General features: G+C 33.5%; 1 protein-coding gene across 2 annotated transcripts; it reads left to right on the top strand.

Annotated features, from left to right (window-relative positions):
• The first annotated feature begins 937 nt into the window (after positions 1–937).
• LOC149415412 (uncharacterized) lies at positions 938–9,725 on the top strand. Of its 2 annotated transcripts, none has more exons than XM_089642728.1 (5): positions 938–1,050; positions 3,590–3,695; positions 6,420–6,587; positions 8,731–8,884; positions 9,298–9,725. In XM_089642728.1, exons 2-5 carry the CDS (start codon positions 3,603–3,605, stop codon positions 9,411–9,413), a joined length of 531 nt encoding a protein of 176 aa, XP_089498854.1. In that variant the 5' UTR covers positions 938–1,050; positions 3,590–3,602; the 3' UTR covers positions 9,414–9,725. The 2 variants fall into 2 exon arrangements, with proteins under 2 accessions (XP_089498854.1, XP_089498853.1); XM_089642727.1 differs by having other exon boundaries at positions 947–1,139.
• The last annotated feature ends 13,285 nt before the right edge of the window (positions 9,726–23,010 follow it).

Here is a 23,010-nt window from a genome sequence, read left to right as displayed (position 1 = left end):
AGCAAGTATGTAACATTATTATGTAATGTTTAAGGACACTTTAGATATTTAAAAGCTAATTTTTAACGATCATTTTTAATACATCGTTAGAACTTTCCATGAGTTTTAACAATCAATTAGTTCGTGATCATGCCATTCAAAATGAAAGCTTTGACACTGAAAATTATTGTAATCCGATTTAAGCGGATTATTATGTAAAAAGTGTTACGCTATTCATGATGGAACTTCCAGCGACTCAAGCTAGGATTTTCCAATACCCCCTCATCCCGTACCTACTCCACACCCTTCATTAGATTACGTAAACTTTTCGCAGGTTACAAAATGCACCAATACAAATGCTGACATTACGCAATACGACAAATTTTTGATAAAACGTATTTATCTGTGAATGTGGTAAGGAACCTGTTCGCCCATTTATTCTGTTGGTCACAAGATTCAGTGACAGTAAATTGGTCATTTTCATATATTCAATGCATAATTAAGCTAAGAAACATGCCGAGATGTTGCGAGCTGTGGAAGGGTCTGGATTTGCTTACGGGTGACATTTTTATAAAAGCCGCGGACAATAGATTAGGTCTTGGCACGCGACGGATATCAAGGATCAAGTCAGTGCCATCGAGCAGACTCGATACTACCGCTGATGTATATTCAGCCACAGCACTAACTTATAAATTTCGTATTCGTAGTTATCTTATTTATTTTATTTTACATAACTATTGAAATACTATAAGGTATTTCAACTAAGTGGAACAATACACAAATAATATAATATGTGTATAGTTTTTTATCAACATATTATACCTTATCAGTCTTACAAATGCGCATTTCATTCCGCTATCTCGGCTACGATAATAAATTATATCAAAATCAATATGTTCCCCAGATTACGATTCTCGTGGGACCTAAACTAAAAAAAATATGATGTCAAAGCTAGACTCTGGTCTGAAAAGTGTTGTGTCTAGTGTTCACGCTGTAAATAGAAATGAATTCGCGCCTTTGAGGTGATTTTCTCACCTTTAGTTAAATATTTTTTAATTGTGTTTTATATAGGTAAATCATTGATAATCGTTTAAATATAGTGAATTATAATATGGATAATCACCGAGATAAGTGAATGTGTTTTTTAGTTTAGTAGTATGGTGAATATTATGATACATCTAACATTATATTATCAGATAAGATTGAAATGTGTTTTGAAATTTGTATTACATTCTCGTTAACTAATATGTATAAAATGTTTTTACTAGAACATTTAAGACTGTGGATATACCAAAAAAATTTCGAAACCCTGTTTTTTTAATATTTCTTTTTGCGAAACATTTGTTATTAACTCAATACAGTATTCCGGAAATCATGGTAAAACTTTACTTTAAATGATTTAAAGCGAAACAACAAAGTGCTGTCATTTTAATCATCTTGTTCCAATGTCAAACCTATATATACGGTACATTTTTTTCCAATGTCAAACCTATACATACGGTATATTTTGTTCCAATTTCAAACCTATAATATAACCATCTTGTTCCAATGTCAAACCTATATATACGGTATATTTTGCTCCAATGTCAAACCTATATATACGGTATATTTTTATCACGTAGAAATCCAATTTCCAAGGACTTAATATTCCCAAATTACTTATTATTCTTAAAAATTAAATCTTCATATTTACCAAACGTAGTTTCCAAAATTGGACTGAATGCGAAATTTTTCTACATTGAGGTCAAACCAGAAAATCCGTTTGTTTTTATCATCCTAAAATTTAAATAATAATAATTGTATGACTTGTATAGCGCCGTTTTTGTGCAAAATCACCTCAAGGGGGCTTAAAGAACATAAAGGCTTACGAATTTTAACATTTAAAAACACACTGCAGAATGCGCCACAAGCCAAAATTTTGCGTTCTCTGAATTTCTTTTCTTCGTTTAAACCAAGTGTCATTTTTATTACTTGGAAGGAAAAATATTTAGTTGACAAACATGTATTTATTAAAACGGAAACATCATCAATCGTAGATCTCCAGAAAACCGCCTCAAAATACTGTCATTTCATACAGAAATATTGAATGTTAAATTTCAATCCAACGTCAACTGAAAGAAAGAAAAAAAAAACAATATTTGGTCCTGAAATATTTGAGTCTTATTTAAAACGGATATCTTTAGCATGCAAAACCTGGCGGCCTGAAAAAAAGCGCCGAAGATTAATTTTTTATCCCATCGCGATTGAACCACAAAATGATGTCGTTTTTATTCAGTAATTTTCCTTTTATTTCCTTTGTACTGATAGAGTGTTTTTTCTCTTGCAGACAGAGACTTTCATCTTATTTTGAAGGTCAAGTGTGCAAAATTTCATCAATCTTGGGATAAAACTGTATTGGTCTTGAATTAGATTTTATGTCTGACATCTGAAATAGTGGATTTGGTAAACCGTCGCGCATCTTTAATGACCGCTCAGAACCTACTTTGGGAACCGCTGGGGTAGATGACAAACTCGTCATAGAACAAATAACCATTAATCAACAATAAAATGTGAGACCTGTGAGATTGGATGTGTTATTTCACAAAATATTAATAGATATCCATTATAATTGGGGCATATTTCAGAGACCTGGGTGCTCTCACTAGCGCTCTGGTGACTTTCCTAGTTCTCAACTTCTTCTCCTACCTACCCCCAATTAGCTTCTCAACTTAAGTACTACCCCAATTCAGGATACCGTAGTTCCACTGTAATATTGGTTTACCCCAATTCGGGATACTGTAGTTCCACTGTAATATTGGTTTACCCCAATTCGAGATACCGTAGTTCCACTGTAATATTGGTTTACCCCAATTCGGGATACCGTAGTTCCACTGTAATATTGGTTTACCCCAATTCGGGATACCGTAGTTCCACTGTAATATTGGTTTACCCCAATTCGGGATACCGTAGTTCCACTGTAATATTGGTTTACCCCAATTCGAGATACCGTAGTTCCACTGTAATATTGGTTTACCCCAATTCGGGATACCGTAGTTCCACTGTAATATTGGTTTACCCCAATTCGGGATACCGTAGTTCCACTGTAATATTGGTTTACCCCAATTCAGGATACCGTAAACCCACTGTACCATAGCATTACCCCAATTCGGGAAACCGTAGTCCCACTGTACCATAGCTTTACCCAAATTCGGGATACCGTAGTTCCACTGTAATATAGGGTTAGCCCAATTCGGGATACCGTAGTCCCACTGTAATATATGTTTACCCCTATTCGGGATACCGTAGTCCCACTGTAATATAGAATTACTCCAATTCGGGAAACCATAGTCCAACTGTACCATACCTTTGTCGACCTTAGTCGACCTGCCATCACAGCCAGCATCCGGTGAATACATCTGTCCTACGTCAACTCTCATCACGGCTACCTGACTCACCAATAAACACTGTGACCTTCACGAAACGTCTTTTATTTCGTGCCTCTCACCTGATCGCCAAATGTGTACCCTCATTCAAGATACCATAATTCCGCTGTAATTTAGGTATTTCCCCGATTCGGGATACCAACAACCAGTCATGGCATTGTTCAACATTTAAATGTTATTATTTTCAGATATTTTGGGAAAATGGTTTCATGTTTGAGACTTCCAAAAGTGCGCCAATGTTGCTGCGGGTGTACTTTGGAAAGGGGAACCTTCATCATTGGATGGATAGAAATCGTAAGTCTAAGTCTTTTACCCCACTAATGACATTAATTCCATTTTAGCTTGTTTAAATTGAATAGGAATGGTATCTTAATTTACAAGGCCATATAGATAACATTATGTAACTTACAAGATTTTTATGTACAGAAATATCATTTTGGATTTCACTATTCTTACGGTTTTGATGAGAGACATTGTGAAAAATTAAGAAACTTTGAATTTTGTTGAAAAAAATTGTGAAGTTTATCTTTTTTCGTGTGCATAATGGATTCCCAGCCGAAGGAAATGAGAATGCACGAGATAATCCTGGTTATTCAGATAACGTCACCGAGCATGGGTAAAACCGTTTCAAGCAAAGTAAAGATAAATAAAAAAATATATTCTTCACTCTGCAATATTCTGCGATTTTTCTTTTTAATTCGTTGAGAAATAACTCATAAAATATACATGTGATTTTACTTGCCAACGTTCGATTAAGAACCCACAAACACTCCGATTACAAATCCAAAAATTACCGCTTCTTCATGGAGGTCTTAGAATGTTAATTTTAACGTTGTATCCTAGAAAAACTCTTTCTTATAACTAACTACATATTTATCTAACCATCACGCTGTTTACTACAGGGGTAGGCAGAGAGGAGGAACCGCCAAACAATTCTATCATCTTACAGTATCTCATACATACTCTTCTGATATTCTGACTCTTGACATGGCTCAACTCAACTATTCGGTTCACTTGATCGTACCATACCATCCTCGGGCATCCCGAACTTCTTCTAACATTCACATCCGCTTAATATATACACCTAACACATCCTATTTGGTCGATGCCTAACACTCCTTCCGTCATCCATTCGCTCCACATACCCAAACCGTCTAATATTCCCCTTAATCTTACTCATTACTCATACATCAACCTTTGAATTCTGTTTAAAGAATTTAAAGTCAGAAAATTACACAAATTATAGTTCTATCATGTAACATTACAAATTTAAAAAGATAATATTCGAAATAAAAATGCACCGTTTAAAAATAATAGATTACTCAGACAAACGTCAATACTCCCAACTCCGAAATGTAAAAAAACAATTGGACAATGCAACCATAAATATCTTAGAGAATTTTATTTTTAATTCACTGCCAGAAAGAAATATAAAAACAAATGTTTAAAACTTCACGTTAAATAACCCGCTGAAAATATAAACTAAATAATTTGGCATATTACTTAAAACACAACGAACAAAATGACACATTCTCCATACACACAAGCCTAACTTTACTATGGTGGTACATCTTATGTTTAAAATTAGGTTAAATAATTACTATATTTTCTGTAAATTAGGTAAATTTTTTTTTTTTAAATAAAAATTTTAAATAAAATCAACCTTGCATTCTATATGAATCTCCATAATTCTCACGCGATCATATATGGTTTTACTACAGATTCACCACACCCTATCCTCAGAGGAAAGAGAGAATCAAAACAAAATATTGACAATATAAGTTTTTTATTTGAGAAACTAACATAACGTTTTAAGATAAAGTTATACCCACGGCACAATTTTTTGTGGACGTATCTTCAAATCTGAGATTCTTTGTAGAAATATTATGAAATCTAAGATTCTTTATTGAAGTATTATGAAATCTGAGATTCTTAACTAACTAACTAACCATCACGCCGTTTCCCGCAGGGGTAGGCAGAGAGGACGGACCGCCAAACAACTCGGTCTTGGCACACACTTCTTGCCTCATTCACATTCATACATCGTATCATACATACTCTTCTATTATTCTGATTGTGATTCTTTGTTTGATTCTTTGATTCTTTGATTGAGATTGAGATTCTTTGTGGAAGTATTATGAAATCTGAGATATTTAGTGGAAGTATTATGAAATCTGAGATTCAATCTAAAATCTAATCAATCACTAAACAGATATCGAAAATCTAATTAATCATTAAACAGAAATCGAAAATGATGCTCTGGTACCCGTTAAAACAATCTCAATTTTGTTTGTGTCATCGCTCCTTTCTTCTTTAATTCTATTTACATGCCCAAACCATCAAATCGTCCCTTTAAATCTTTCTTTTTAATCTTACTCATTGGCTTACATCGGCCTCGCATTCTTTGCGAATCTCTACATTTCTCACACGACCATACATGGTTTTACCTTTAACCACACATACACTTCAGGGATTTCATTTCTACACAGCAATCCTTAAAATAATCTGACATACATCTACAAACTTTGTAAATGCTATGGTATTTGGTATTGTTTCGTCACCTGTATGCCATAGTTGTTAATTTGCAAAAAGTCAAGTTTTCAGGAGAACAAACAAACTATTTATTAAAATATTTGATTGTATTTTATATGTCAGATTCGCAAGTCGTTTGTACTACTTTTTTGTAAATTCCCATGGGGCGATTCCAATTACACGCAATATAATTAAGGTTCGCCAATTTTATAAGTTGGATACCACCGTAATCGCTGGAGATAGAATTTAGTTGATTTGCAACAGTGCGTATCATCAACAAGTCATTTTGACGAAAATGGCGGATTCTCAACTTTAGCACGGAGGTGACGGTATCGTGTGTTTCATTTCATAAGACTAAACTTAACCTTCAGGGCGCACAGTTTACAGCCGCGCTGTGCAAGCGGGTTCCCTAGCTCACCGAGTACCGGAGTACCCGTGGGAGAACCGGGCCATGCATACTAAAACACACTTGTTTAATTGTTTCAGGGTAGCGGTCTGCTGACGATATTTGCATCAATTTTGTCTCTACTATCGCAGAATAAAGATGCCACTCCCGATGAGGTGCTGATTAGTACTGGAATCATTGGAACTTACATTTTGGCCGGACTGACACAAATAACACTTGGAGTCGTCCTTATTATAAGTGTTTTCAGGGTAAATATAATTATTACTAGTTAATAATAATTCATAAAAATTTGGCATTCTCAGACTATAAAAATATTATCATTCGTTATTTCGGCTACTGGCATTATACCTAGCTCTTTCATTAAAAATTTAGGCGCATTAGATTTATCAAAAAAATTATTTATAAAGATGTAAAAGTCGGTCATTTTGAATACATGTAGGAAAACGAAACATTTTTTAAATATTTATGTTGAGGGATCAGTAGGATTTATAGGCCCTGTTAGGAGTTCTACCGAGCCGAACCCTCTGATATGAAAATATCTGGAGTCGGTGAATTATTTTCCCATTTGATCTCTAGTGAGTTGACGTGTTGTTCTTGTATTTATTTTGCTTATATAATGCACTTGCATAATGTTGATTGACTAGATGATCATTTGTGGAAAAGTGTGTGGAAGGGTTTAGTTTTTTCTATGGGGAAGATTTAACCTGGACATAAAATCGGAAATTAGTTAAAAAAAAAAAATGTACATATACTATAACTTCTGTTAACAGTTAGTAGTCATAGCTTTCAAAAAGGTTTGTTTCTAATTTTCTCTATATTTAATAAATCAAAACCAATGATTTCATCTGAATGCATAAGATTTTTAAGAAGGTACTTAAATACCTTCAATTTCTCTTATTACCGATAAGGAATTATACCATTTATTCAAATAAACGTCACTGTCTAACGGCTACCTTCTTGAATCAGGAATTCACTATCTTCAGCGGAAAGATATTATGAAAATTGCCTTAACGTGCTGAATCTGAATATATATGTTCGATTGCTGAAGAAATTGGATGTTAACCTTCCAGTTGTAAAATTTACGACAAACGCGCTTTATCGCTTCCCCAACTCTTGCGACTTAGTTGTAAGCATCGAGCTTCGAGCTATGCTAGAGTCAAATCAAATGTCAAACATTTACCGCAAGATATAAATGCTTTTCTCAAAGTGAATTACGGTAGGGCAGTTGAACCGATAACAGAAGAAGAAAACAGAAGCTTTCCAAAATGCGGTGTTTGTCGGTTATGTGCACTGGATAAGAAAAGATCCTCAGCATCAATGAAGTGTTGCCGTTGCCAGTCCTTTACATGCAAAAACCATTCTTCAGTTGAGGTGGTTTGTAACAATTGTAAGGATGAGAATATTGATTCTGACTAAGTAGGTCGATACAATATTTTGTTTTGAAATATTAACATGTTGAGAGTGTTGCTTCGTTTTTTTTAAGAAAGTCAATTTTTTTTTTTTAAGTACTGCCTATTATGATTTTTCATATCCTTAAAGAAATTCCCTAACGTTTGTATAAAGAAGACACCACTTACATGGAGAAAACTTGATGACGTAAAATTTACGACAAGCGCCCACTCAAGGGAAATTTCTCAACGCGCCCGCTGGAAGGTTAAAAATGTGAACGACGTGGACATAATGCAACACTAAAGAAAGCGTAGTGAGCAAGATTAAAAAAGGTACGCTTAGATGATTTGAACATGTGGAGTGGATACATGAAGAAAGGAATGCATTGAGAATGTAAAATGAATGGTAGAAATTGGTATGCCCTAGAAAGACATGGTGCAGAGTGCATCAAACACTTGAGTCGGGTCATGTCAAGAGTAGGTACGTAAGATACGATCAATAAATTTGAATATGAATGAAGCAAGGAGCGTGTGCCAAGATGGAGTTGAGTGATGGTCTCTCCTCTCTGCCTCTTAGTTTATCTTATTTTTTGATTTTTGGATTTTATCAAAATGTGGATTGAAATGGATTTATTCATGTTTTTTGACAAGATATGAATTGTAAGGTACTGCCCAACCTTCCTCTACCCCATATCCATCCCTTCTCCACTCCCTTCTGTCTGGCAAAATACCCCTATTGCGTACGTCGTACAGGCCCCGTTCAGTCTTTTGTCTTAAACTATGTATACATTTATCAGAAACTTGGATGTTAATGCATTCAACATAATGTAAAGACCAAGTGAATATCTTATCGCTTTATTTGCAACTACATGGTTAATTTTCTAAATAAACCTTAGAAAATCATCAGGGGGCAGTTCCGCTGCTGTGATTTATTTGGAAAAACAACTGCCAAAGATTTATTAAGGGTGTGGATAATTAAATTTTTCTCTTCTATATGTTTCAGGGCCTTCTAAATTTCATACTCACATGGGTGACCATATCGATAACTATACTATTCCTCTACAGTGGAGTATTGATAACTGAGACCGGACTGTTGATCTACCAAGGAGTTACGGATATCGCTTGTTTAATTTTATTTTTTGGATCAATTGCGATAGGTAAAGATGACAAAAGATTTATAAATATTTATTATCTTTTTTAATTATTATTAACCTCACTAATTTTGTGTTATTTCCTCAATCGCACCCTCATCCGTTCATGCGATATGAGTGACATCTGTTGTCAAACTTATTCATTTTTATCTCACCGTGACGTTTCGATCATAGTTTTATAGATGTCTCTAAACTCACTTCTATCGAAATTTCATTACTTTTAAATTTTTATTCATTACTTTATTTATTATGAATAATAAATAAAATAATTATAACTATCGAAAATTTGTTTCCAGCAAGAGACTTGCTTGGTCCTAATATCCAAATAATGCAACAATAATCTCCTTCCAGCTTAAAAAATGCAATAATGTATGTTTGTGAAGTAGACAACAATTAACTTATTTTTTCTTCTTTTTTAGCTATCAATCTTTATTTAATCATCGTGGTGTCCAGCTATCGAAAGGAAAAAGTTGCCGAATCAGAAGAAATCGAAAACAATATATCCCAGGATCACCACAATATTTGGACAACTTGAAAAATGAACAACTCACTAGAAATAAAAAAAATATATAACTGGATATCTAAAGGCTGACATTGATTATGTACATCAGACAGCTCCAGTGGTTAACATATCAAGGGCGTCACTAATAAACGCGTTTTAATTTATTTAAACTTCTAAACAACCATTTTTATTCAAATATAAAACGCGTTTATTAGTAAGGGGGGTAATCACTATTTGATTATGAGGGTTAATTTTAAAGATTATAACCAAATGTGTATGCAATATTAACATTGCTTTTAGCTTTATTTATTACTTTTAGCTTTATTATCTTACTTTGAAAATAAGGCCGAAATTAAGGTATCATTATTTTTTTAATTTTTGTAAGTATACCTATTTATATTTATTTTTTTAATAAATTTCACCGTGGGTTCGAGTGATTTGTGCTAAGAGAGGCTTATTTTCCCAGATTGTGTCTAAATTAACAATGTTTGATATAAACATCATACAATTTGTTGATTCAACTTTATAGATTATGGTTCCTACCTCAATAATAAGTCGGGTAGGTACCTACCTATGCTACATCTATGGAGTACAGCTATGCGAAGAAATAATTGCTAGCATTTAATCCGAGTCATTATTCAGCCAGGCTTGCCATAACAAAAAAATAGCACCGAAATATATTCGTCTGGGTCTGGGCTTTAGACTAGACATGATATAATAACTGTGAAGCATTCAGCACAGTGATGAAATCGAAGGCTGTTAGTCCATCCCCTCCCAACCTTACCTAACCTAACCTAACCTAACCTAACCCATCCCATACGAAGTTATTTTGACTAAAACTGACCACAGCAACTGAATCGATTTATTTATTTTGTAAAAATGCCAAAACTTTTTGTTTTGTATTTATTTAGTTCAAGTTTATTGTTTGATACAATTTTTTCTTCAATTTAAAAAAAACGCCGATGACAATTCTACTATTTACATAAAAAAATTGACGAGAGGCATAAATGGTAAGGCCTTCTAAGGTAACCCTTAAATCAATAGATTATGTACTTAGGCTATATTATAATAAAGGTTTATAATGAATAGAATGGTTAATTTTGTAATAAAAATGTGCAAATATCGAAATGGATTGGAAAAAATTACAAACGTTTCCCTCCATCTTACTGCCATTTCAGTTGTTTTTTAATTTAATTTAATTTATTTATTTATTTTGTGAGTTATCACCTCAGGGGCGCTTTACAGTTGATGCAGGTATTACAAAAAATATAAATATTACAAAAATAAAGTGAAGTCAAGATAAGTAAATTGAAGTACAGGAACAGGTGACACGAAAATAGAAGATGGAGACTCTGCAAGCAAGATTCCTAGGTGGTGAAGAAACTGGACCAGCTGCTGCAACGAAAGTGTCCACCCCGTCCACCAACAGTGCCAGCACGAGGCACGAGATAATGTGAATATCCATCTGCTCAGAGGCTGTGGTACTACGGAATTCTCAAATGATGTACGTTGTGCGTGTAACGTAATAGTAGATGTTGAAGATAATGCTTGGGAAGTACCTGGCAATTAAGAAAATATAATAATAAAACGTTCGATAGACGTGGTTACCTTAGTTCCTCGTGCTCCATCTCAGTTTCCCAATGGAACGTCATCTGAGCTGACTGAAGTGACTCCCGATGCCTTCGACTGGCTGAACAACTTTGGAATTCCACTATGACCTCAACCAACTACTATCGCCCATCATACTCTGTTATTCGTGAATTCGGCGGCGTTGACGTCACGCCGAGTGACAGCCGTTTTCATATCATAACGATATGTTGCATTCAGTTCGAACCTTTACTTTTTGAATTTAATAATTATGAATGAAAATATTTTAATTACATATTTGTAGCATAATCATAATCAGAAACTTAAACTTTAAAGGACGGGTTGTTTCGGAGAATTTGAACAATTCTTCAAATTTCGAAGTTAATTTTCAGGTTCTGTGAAAGATTTTATCAAGTTCTGTTTTTATTTCAGTTCTGTCAAGCAACTAGCCTATAATGATATAATAACAGAACTTGAATAGGACTTTCACAGAACCCGGAAATCAGCATTGAAATTTGATGAATTGTTCAAATCCTCCGAAACAACCCGTCCTAACCACACTTTTCAATGGTATTCAAAATTTGTGAAAATACCCTATTATGTTTTTGTTTTTAAAAAGTACAATACATCTTCTCTTTCATCAGTTGAAAAAACATGTTTGTTGTTGATTTGTAGTATGTGGGTAGGTAGGTTTATCTACCTAAATAATAGTGACATCACTTCGCTTCTATCTGTTGCAACATCGGAATATATATAATATTGCGTCATTCAGTTCATAGGCGCCATTGTATGAACGGTGGCATGTTAAAATAATCGGATTTTATTTTTCATTTTCTAGATTCTTCTGTACCATTAAGTAGGAATCATTTATATTTACTGAATTTAACTCTACCTATTATTTATTTAAATAGAACGGAATTCTTTGCGCCCCACATTTTTATCTCAAATGGGTACATAATATATTACCCAGCTATTAGAGACTTACAGCTCCAAAAGGGGCGCGGATCCGCCTAAGAAAATATTATAAGTCGCTAGTTTGACCTAGTTGGTAATAAGATAGATCATTGTAGAATTTTATTATATATTTGTACAGCGTCCATGGGGAAAATTTTCAGTACCGCTGACCTGAAAAATAACCCGTCATTAATTGTGTGTATTGGTGCATGAGAAAAGTCACTGAGAGACATACCGTTGACTCGCTTTCGACTCAACATTCGCTGCGATACCTATATATAATAATAATATTTGGCTGATTTATATAGCACCGTTTCCTTGAAAAATTAAATAGTAATAATAATAAGAATATCATTTGTATTGCGCCTTTTTGTGACAAATGATTACAAGTGTAGTCATCTTGGTGTACAAATAAAAGTCTCGTTTACTATTCACAATACTACAGAATGCTTGCGATATCTAGGCCAATGTTCCCTAACGCGGTAGTACTTGGTTGACGGTTTGGAGACGGAATACTGGCAAGCATAAATGAACCACTCACCTGGCGAGTTCCTTCACGCTGCCGCTTTTATAAGGTAAAGAAGCTTCTCGAACAATTTGGTTGCTATGTATATATATAACAAAATTAAAAAGAATAAAAGAACATCCAAGAAGCTTGTTTGGAAAAGCCGAAACTTCTAGAATTCCGTTTGAATGAAGTAGTGGCGTACCACTACACAAGTATAAATATCTTTGGTACCAACCCATTAAAGTAAATAATAATAGTTGGGTAGTAAATGTAATAGCGCCATTTTTGTGAAAAATTTCCTCAAGGGCGCTTCTCTATTATTCTCTTACGTACACACATGTGGTTAATAAATATATCCTAAAACAATGTTCGGTGATCTTATCATAGGGCCTTGAAGAACTAATTATGTGGGTAGTTAGTGTGAAAATTTTTAACTGATTAATTACCTACTGTTAATCTCCACCGAATTTCAAGGCAACACAGAACGTATTGTCGGGAGTTGTAATCTTGTTTAGGTCACCAGTCTGACGATTGCTGACATGAGCCGAAAGTTTATTTCGGGCAATGACACCTAAAAAAAGTTTATATATATTTTGTATATCAGTTGCTGTTATATTGCATATCAGTTTTTAAAGTAAAGTAAATTAATCCAATATTCAAAGTGTTGTGATTTATTTTTTGTGATATTATGCCGTTATGCTTACAAGAAGATGAATCCTGATCAAAACCTTGTACTGTTGTACAGCTAATTAAATTAATTAAATTTACTTTTCATCTCATCACAAACACGCTCATTAAAGAACATAAATTTATATTATTAAATAAATACCGGAATAATTAATAGAATTTCCAAATAAATGTGGTACAATTATGTGCGTGCGAACATTAATAATAATAATAATAATAATAATTGGATGAATTTTATAGCTCCGTTTTTGTGCAAAATCACCTCAAGGGTGCTGAACAAATTTATAATACATTTCTACAGTGATCTATGTTATAACATTACTAACTATTTACGGAGATAATATACATTACAATACTTACCTGGTAGGTCACTTGAGATTAACACTTAATTAACATTATCTAATTGTTTATTAGCGAAATTTAGATAAAGGATTTAGGACATAATTGGAAAATTGAATATAACTGGACTTTCTCTAAGAATGGTATGTTTAATTTAAGGGTATGACAGCTAAAAAAGGTAAGTTTTTAGTTTAGCCCAGAATTCTGTTGGACTTGTTATGGATCTTAGTTCCGGAGGGAGTTTATTCCAAGCCTTCGGCCCAGATACTCCGAAAGCGCGATCACCAAACTTAGTATTTGGCTTGCGTTTAGGTTCTATCAGTCTGCCTACAGCTGATACAACCTCAACTAAATTTCTCTAATAAACAATAAACAGTGTTAATCTCAACTTTTCCTGTACAAAATATAAATAAATAATAATAATATATGTGCATTGTAGCATCCCGTTGATTAACCAAATGCATTGTTGATATAGTTTGTATTAGAGATTGACAAACCGGTGGATACAATCGGTTAACCATACGTTGATAATAGTTTTACTATTCTATGGTTAGCGATAAGATAATAACATTGTAGAAATATTATATATTTGTAGAGCGCCCTTGAGGTAATTTTGCACAAAAACAGCGTTATGCAAATCATCCAAATATTATTATTATTGTTCTACCTCCTTCTCTAGTTAACATTTCGGGCAGCATTACGGTGACATTCATCAGGGTTAATGATGGACATGGATGGATGTTTTTGTGAAAATGGTAATTTGAATTTGAATTTTATTTAATTCAATTTGGTTTTTGATTTTATTGGAATTATATGTATAATACATTTTGGTGAAAACCAGCAGCAATTCGGGTCTGGAATGAACAGCTGAGCACTGAGCACTCATATTTTTGTTAATGTTCGTAGCGCAATACTGCATAATACCCCAAAAATAAACAACTTTAATTCTTTTTTTACCGTGAAAATCTCAAATTATATGTGTAACAAACTAATAATTGAAAATAAATGTTTTATTATTATTTCACAGTGATTTTCCCGACTATCTGTGAAATCCTTGAAGATTAGGTACTTTCGGAAAATAAATTATTTAAAAAAATGATCAAAATTGGACCCACTTAGGTGAAGAAAAGTATTTCGTAATTTATAGAAGATATATATACATATCATGGTTTTTTTTTCATAATTTATAGATGGATATCTAATTTTTTATTTTTATTTTTTTTATTTTTTTTTTTATTTTCAATATAAAGTTTTTTTACAGGTTTTTTTTTTTCGATGTCTGTCTCACTAGGATAAACCTGTGTCGAGACAGACGTATTCGATTCGTGAATTAATGTTTACATATTTTTTGATACATAAAATATTCCATTACATTAAATGACATTGTGAAAAAGATACAAAATAATAAATAATGGTACAAAATAATAAACATGGTTTGTTTTTCATAATTTATAGATAGATATCTAATTATGGTTTGTTTTTCATAAGCTAACATTAAGATAGTTTATATGTATTTGGAAGATTAGTGTTCTTGTGCATTGTAAGTAGGCAATAAAAATCAAATAGTATGGGTAACTTACTTATACTTGGAACAGGTGGATGAGTTTGTGTATTTAGGAAGTATGTTTACGAGAGATGGGAAGGCTGACAGATATATTGAAAGAAAGGTAAATGCAGGTATCTCCATTAATGGAGGACTGAAAGCAGTTCTACAATGTAGTGCTGGTACCTACCCTGATGTACGGAAGGCATGGAACTGGCAGAGAAAGGATGAAAGTATACTGAATGCTGTAGAAATGAGAACCCTGAGGCGTATGTGTGGTAAAACCATGTATGATCGTGTGAGAAATGTGGAGATCCGGAAAGAGTGCAAGGCTGATATAAGTTTAATGAGTAAGATCAAGGAAGGGACGCTTAGATGGTTTGGGCATGTAGAGCGAATGACCGAAGAAATGAACGAAAAGAGAATATACGATGCAAATGTGAATGGTAGCAGAAGTCGGGGACGCCCGAGGAAGACGAGGAATCAGATACTTGAGTCGGGCTATGTCAAGACTAAGAATAATAGAAGAGTATGTATGAGACAATGTATGAATGTTAATGAGGCAAGGAGTGTGTGCCAAGACCGAGTTGTTTGGCTTGTTTGTTTGAAACGGCGTGATGGTTAGTTAGGTAGTTAGTTAGTTAGTATGGGTAACTGCATCCGCTGTTAAAATTTTATCTTATTTATATATTTTGGGGCCCAGAAGAACTGGAATGCTTCATGTTTTCACTAATGTTCATTTGTCTGAATATATATAATATTTGAAAGTAGAAATTGACATCTCAAAAGATTTATCAAACGTAGTTCCTAATTTATGTGATGGGTACCAAGAAACTGAAACCCAACCGCCAAGGGTCCCAGTATGTTTATCTCGGTTTTAAGTTATAAGGATCTACCAGCTATCTCTCTATCTCTCTATCTCTCTCTTACGCCTTTTATGGCACTATATTTACCATTGACACACCAGGATATTGTATTATATAATTTATATTGAAACGATGGCCAAACCCTTGAAGAAAGATTACAACCAAAAAATCCATTCATTTTATCAAATCCACAAATATTTGGCGAATTAACATTAGAAATAAAATTCGAAGAACACGTACAATGAACACGAACAAATTTAAACTTAAATTATGAAAATATGTGATTTCATGTGCATAGGGATTGTGTTACGATATAGATAACTATGTAAATTTTTATTTTATTATTTCAAATACCCCAAATTTGGCAAATGTATCACGGTGTAATACAAAATCCTATAATAATATAAAAACATAATAATAATAACGAAAATATTTTTTTTATTTTTTTCGGCATACTTAAAATACCACAAATAAATAATATTTTTTTGAATGAAATAAAAGACCTTTTTCATACAAAACTTAAATTTGGATTTGAGGCTAAAATACCTAACAAAGCTGAATATTGTTTTTAATCAAAATATACAAAATATCTAGTACGGATATATGGTTCTTTGTATATGTTTCAAAATATAAATAATCGATTTTTCACTATTTTTTCGAGGAAAGTTTGGCAAGTATTCCCGACTTAATGGTAATTATCAAAAAATAATCTTGCCTTTTCAACCATGAAAAAAAAAATGAAATTTCAACAATGAAAAATTTAAAAACGAATTATTAAAATAAACTATTTTAATGGGCTTAATTTTTTTTTTACCGTTTACGTAGGAACACAAATTGAAGTCTTGCAGTTTTTCATACGTTATGTCGTTATGAGGTGAAGTCCAAATTTTAGTGCGTAGTTAATAGATTGTTATTATAATAGTTTTAGAACAGATATTTACTAGGTTTAGAATATTAAAGTTTTACGGAAAAATAAAATATACAAAAAATACATCCCATTTGAATTCAATCGACATAATAATTATACAACAGTTGATTGCTCAGATGGCTTAGGGTGATGTCATTTTATCAAGTTTGTAAGTATTACGTCAGAATCTGAAATAACTCGTTTTATATGTATGTCACTGAGCAAGGTCAATATAGAAGGAGATATCAGTAGCATAATTCATGCCTACGAACTCTGAATAATAATACAAAAACCGTTATAGCTACTCTAAAGTATAAAAGAAAATTTAATGTACGGTAGGGTCATCTCGCCGAGACATTTAGTGTACGGTAGGGTCATCTCACCAACACACATTTAGGGGGTATTTCACTATGTCGGGCTTAATATCTGACTAGCTATCCGTTGGCTGGCTTTAAAGATCAGAATAACTTCGTTATTCAACGGCGACCGTTTCACCATTGTTTCCGAGCTTCCGCATAGATAACACTCGAAATAGTCTGGCAACATCGCAAAATGTTTGCAGTTACTCCATCTACTGCCACGGCTGTCATGCGTCACAGTCCGCACACCGCAAAGTGTGCATTTTTTTGGTTATGTTATGTTGATTATCAGGTCATTTTATATAGATTCGTGTCGAATTAATACATTGTTTCTTATTTTGAACACAATCAAATAATTCAGGATGGATCATACAAGCATTCAAATTCATTCAACAAAATTCGACTCACTTCTCCGCTGTTTAAACTCGGAATGTTTTGACGCCATCTTTGATTCGAGGAATAGCGCCTAACGTGAGGTTCGAGCACTGATTAATCAAATCGAACTTTAACCCGAGCGTTAGCGTTATTCAGATATAGTGAAAACGAAAAAATGACTAATCCGCGGATTAGTGCTTAGTCAGAACATAATCAGAGATAGTGAAATACCCCCTTAGTGTACGGCAGGGTCATCTCGCCGAGACATTTAGTCTATGGTAAGGTCATCTCGCCGAGACATTTAGCAAGACTTCCAAGAAAAGGGAGTCCGAGTATTACCTTTTCATTCTTACAATCTTGTAATTATAGGTATTTTTTTACAATGTTACGTATAATCGCAGGCGACATTTAATTATAATGTCCCTATACGGATTGACTTTCTTTAATGACTTCATCTCTGTTTTTCATCAAATAATTGCGCTAGAGTGAGATTAAAACACACACATAAATATTTCAACATAGACAAGTAAAGAAGACTATTCAGATAAGCAATAAATTTTAATATGTTATGTGACATCTTCCGCCTATTTTTAACGGTTGATATCCTAGTTTGTAAAAATACCCCAACGTACAACACTGTCATAGATACATCGCTTCAAAATCCAGGGTACGTGGTACCCCTAATTTTGGGAATATCACATTCAAGGTCCAGCTCCATTCAAGGTCCTCCTCTTCAAAATATTTTTTGTTTAATGCCAGAGACAGATATAGGATGTAGGTTGGTATTTTATTACATATCTCCATGGTTTATGTGACTACACATTTTCGTTGTCCTTTTTGGATTGTACAAAACTTTACACATTTCCTTTATTATTAAGGCGAGATAATGAAATAAATCCAGAATCTTAGAGACGTAAGTGAAGCAGTTATGCACAAAAATATGCGACGCGCGGCTCAAGTGTATTGGATAGATCTGCGGATGAATTTTCCCTTTCAAATCTCTAAAATAAAGTGGGAATCTTAACGGCATAATTGATGAAGTCGTGTAAAAACAATATCGTCTTTGCCCTAGCAGGCCTAGAAAATCGATCTTCCTTGGGGTTTATTTTATTACTAAAATATCAAATGTTTTTAGAGAGATCCTTTGGGAAGTTACTGATTCATTGCCAAAACAAATAAAATCTATTGCTTACTACTATTTTTTTAAACGATTAAAACGTTTTTAAATTTTTGAAAACATTTTTTGTAAAAAAATTTAAGTGTAATGTCCTGTTTTTATTAATCTTAAACATATATAACTTTAATTCGTAGGGGTCCCTCTAGAAACATTTGAGATCTCAGTAATACGTTCTTCAGAAATAATTAATATGTAAGCGTCAAACAAACCCTCGTTATTAGAGTTGTATGTCCCTTAGAGCCCATCAATATTTCGCACCAAGTGTGACCCTGACAAGGGCTTAATTACTTAAATACTTGAAAACAGATTGGTCGAGTGTATTCACTCCGTTCCATTCAAGCCAAGGTCAATATTTTCATAGCCCGACGCGGAATGCTGTCTGGGTGGAAAAATGTATCTTATTTTTTTTATTATTTAACTTTATCTTGGAAAGAAATAGTGTTAAGCACATATTTTATTTGATGTTCATCTCTACTGGATTGCATAATAATAATAATTGGATGACTTGTATAGCGCCGTTTTTGTGCAAAATCACCTCAAGGGCGCTGTAAACGAGTGTTATTCTAATATAAATACATTTTACTTGTATAAATGAAAAATTAAAACATAACTTTGGCACAAAAAAATACATGAAACCACCGTTCACTTTGTTGATACGCAACCTTGGAATAATGGTGGACGGTAGATTGAGGTATGAGGAACATGTTAAAAACAGGTCACAGTGGTGCTACTCGAGGCTTCGTCTATTGTACAATATAAGAGATAAAATATCAGTGAAACTACGCAAGATTATTACTGATAGTCTTGTTCTCTCAATATTGGACTATGGAGACTCAGTTTACGGTCCATCTTTATTGAAAAAAACCCAAAAACAAGTACAACGAGTCCAAAATGCACGTGTCCGATATTGCTATAATGTCCCGAGACGCGAGCATATCTCGCCTTACCTCTATCGGCATCGAATACTGAATATGTCAAACAGAAGGAAGTTACATCAAATGTGTCAACTGTTGAACTTGATGAATTCAAAGGTTCCTTCCTATCTGTTTGACAGACTGCAGTGGTCCCGTGACTCACATGCACATAGTACACGCCAAAGAGACCATTTACTTGTTCTCCCCAAACATAAAACTGCTGTTTTTGAGGGTAGTTTTAGCTACTCATCGTCAAAACTTTGGAATAAAATACCACTGCCTATTCGAACATCAACATCGTTGCAGTGCTTTAAGAAGCTCTGCAGCGAATGGTTGCTGACAGCACAGTCAACCGCACAACATCATAATTGATCGAATTTAAAATGAAAGGGACACCTACTTGTGATTATTTTTTATTTTATTTTATCTGTGTATTTTATGTAAATTTAATCCTGAATTTATAAATTATTTTATTTTAAAGAAATTTGTATTTTTTATATTAGATTTATTGAATTAGTTTGAATTTTGATGTTTTATTTAAATTATTAATTAAAAATTAAATTAAATTTATTATTAATTGAAAAATTGAATTATTATTATTATTAATTTAAATGTTTTATTTAAATTAAACGATTTATAACACATTATATTAAAGGCACTGCTGAAAACCAGCTACATTCCCGGAGAAATCCGGAATGTACAGCTGAGCAGTTGCCCTTTTGGCAATATAATCATCTAAATGTATGTATACTTACTACATGCAAACATGTAAAAATTATTGTCAAATAAACGTTTTTATTATTATTATTATTAAAATTAAACAAACACTTAGTTTTAAACCACTTTATTTTGAGGTATATTCGTTGTCCGGTTTCGATTGGACTCAATCTTCTTCAGGACAATAAAATATAATACTAAATTATAATACAGAGCAAGGTATAAGGTAAACATAAAAATTATCTTTTAATCTCCTTTCTTTCTTTTATCTATTTTTGATTCTCTAGCTTATTAATTTCATCTAAATAAAAAGTAAAATTTGAATTTGATAAACTCACATGTCAATAATTTTTTTATTATATTGCTATTTTTGAATTATCATACTTGAATATTCTTTTAGTCTATTCTCTACGTTTATATCATTTAAAATATATAGTTAGCTAACTTCTTATAATATCAACCAAGAAAACTTTTCAAATTATTTATAAAGTGCAATAATTAAGTAAAAGTCAATACACTAGACAAATCAAGAATCGCATTTAATAAATCTGCCTATTTCTGACTGTCCTAAAACAGGTTAATCTCCTAGTTGGACAGCCAAAGATCACTGTAATATGTAATATGTCATGTTTTTAAAAAATTAATAAATAATAAATAAATAAAAGAAATAGAAAGTATGTAGTAGAGGGAGAGAACATCAGAGACTGGTTGCTGGTGGAACCGGGGAGGGGTAGGGGGGGGGGAGGGGGAGGACCAAATAAAGTGGTTTAAAACTAAGTGTTTGTTTCATTTTGTATAATGTCAAGCCACAAAGTGTTTGCTTTCTCCGATAATTTAATAACTTTTGTAGTGGCGCTAACTTGAAGATCCAACAGCAGCGAGTTCGTAATTAACCTTGCGATTCAATTTTTTCTAAAGGTATTAGAAAAGATGTTTTTGTATTTTGGGTATGTTCTTCTGAAAAATAAATGCTGTGTTTAGGTAGGTTTTGAGTGTGGAACATGAAATCTAAATAATAATTGGAAAAATTCTATAGCGCCGTTTTTGTAAAAATCACCTCAAAGACGCTGAATGGTTGATTTAACCGTGTGTTTCGTACTAGACAGTGGAAATGAATGTTTCCTAGAAGGTAGTTATTGTCAACAGCGAATAGGCACAGTGAATAGGTTTTGTTTCTTATCGTGTTGAGGCAAAGGGTATTAAAAAAGTAAGGTAAGTAAATTTATTCAGAAAATCGCCACATTACTAATAATATCAACCAATTGTTAGGTTTTTTTGCTGGATCACAATTTTTTTTAAACTAAAGCCACACACAAGATTCCCCGAGGAAAAATCCCTCAGGGCATATGTCATCTTTGGGGATGCTGTATGGAGAGTATTTTAAGGGAAAAAAAAGAGTGGAAGTTCCGGGAAGGAAAAATATATGAGGGGTGGGTAGGAATCTGGCATTCAATATCTTCAGGAGTGACGGACGAATGAATCCATCACTTCACTGCGGTACAAGGCGATAGGTCAAGAGAGTCCGGCTGGAGTGGTTAAAAGGTCTCCCCCAACCAATCAGTCCTGATCCGGCCCGCCACGCAGCAGGTCGCAAACGCATTCGCCTCCAAGACCATGACAAACGTCACCCCACGAACCCGGACACCCCTGCTAAGTCTCCAAACGTAGAAAATCACTTGGGGTGACTTATAGCAGGGGTGTTTGTTATCCAATAAATGGTTCTCGGAGCGGTGGTATCCATACCCTCCTCCCGAAATGGCCAACCCCTGGAAAACCGTTCGTGCACCAGTGACAAGAATTTTTTTAAAACGACAAACTGATCATGCGCTGCTGGTATTGGAATTTCGCCCTAGCTGGATTTTTTTGATTTGCGATTTAAACCTTTATGTCACGAGAAAGTGAATAACATTTTTTAACAGAATCGCTTGCAATTGAAAACACTTGAGAGTTCATTTTAGATTCAATTTTTGATTTCCCTCGAAAAGGGTCTGGTGTTCCAAATGTTACTTCATTTTGTGGTCTGCTAACTCAATAAATACTAAAAATTATTTATATGTAAATTATATACGGGTTTTTATGAACATGCATAAGGTCTCCAATGGTAATCTTCAAACAGTTGGGACTCTTGTGCGGTAGGTATTCACATTTAGATATACTTAATGCACCTGCACAGTTTTGTGAAAAACTTATTTAACTGTATTGTTTTAAATCACGCACAATTCCAAATACAAGACTAAAATCATCAATAATGAATGATGTAATGGCCCTTCAAAAAAAGTTTTTTTTTTCTTTATGTTAATTAATATCTCCCTAATTGAGAATTTCTCAAAAGTGAGTAAAGTTCCACAAAGTTGTTCCAGACGGCAAATATTGCCTTGATGATAGTAACGGATGCATAACCTAATTCTAAAATGTATACCATCAACTTACTCAGCGGAGAAAAGATTTTTGCTTTGACACCCTATTATTTTATCATATTTATTATTCCAATACGTATGAAGGACACGACAAAAGTTCAGAAACAAAAAAAATAAAGAATACACGACAGGAAAAAAATCCTTCTAATAAACTAAATAAGCACTCAAGAGCTCAGACACCCCTCTTGAAACGACCCTAAAATATACCTACTTCAATTAATCATTTAGCCTATTATATATATTATTACATCTTGAAGGCTAAAGTCGGGTTATTTACCCT

Source organism: Hesperophylax consimilis, chromosome 18 (genome assembly GCF_061612785.1).
Source record: "Hesperophylax consimilis isolate HC1 chromosome 18, BYU_Hcon_1.0, whole genome shotgun sequence".
Taxonomy (NCBI): domain Eukaryota; kingdom Metazoa; phylum Arthropoda; class Insecta; order Trichoptera; family Limnephilidae; genus Hesperophylax; species Hesperophylax consimilis.
The sequence above is the reverse complement of the archived record's forward strand: the minus strand, read 5'-3'. Positions and strand labels throughout refer to the sequence as shown.

Coding starts and splice junctions, on each gene's coding strand:
- LOC149415412 (XM_089642728.1), top strand. CDS start 3,603: ATGGTTTCATGTTTGAGACTTCCAAAAGTGCGCCAATGTTGCTGCGGG. Junction 3,696..6,419: donor TCATTGGATGGATAGAAATC/GTAAGTCTAAGT, acceptor TAATTGTTTCAG/GGTAGCGGTCTGCTGACGAT. Junction 8,885..9,297: donor TTTTGGATCAATTGCGATAG/GTAAAGATGACA, acceptor CTTCTTTTTTAG/CTATCAATCTTTATTTAATC.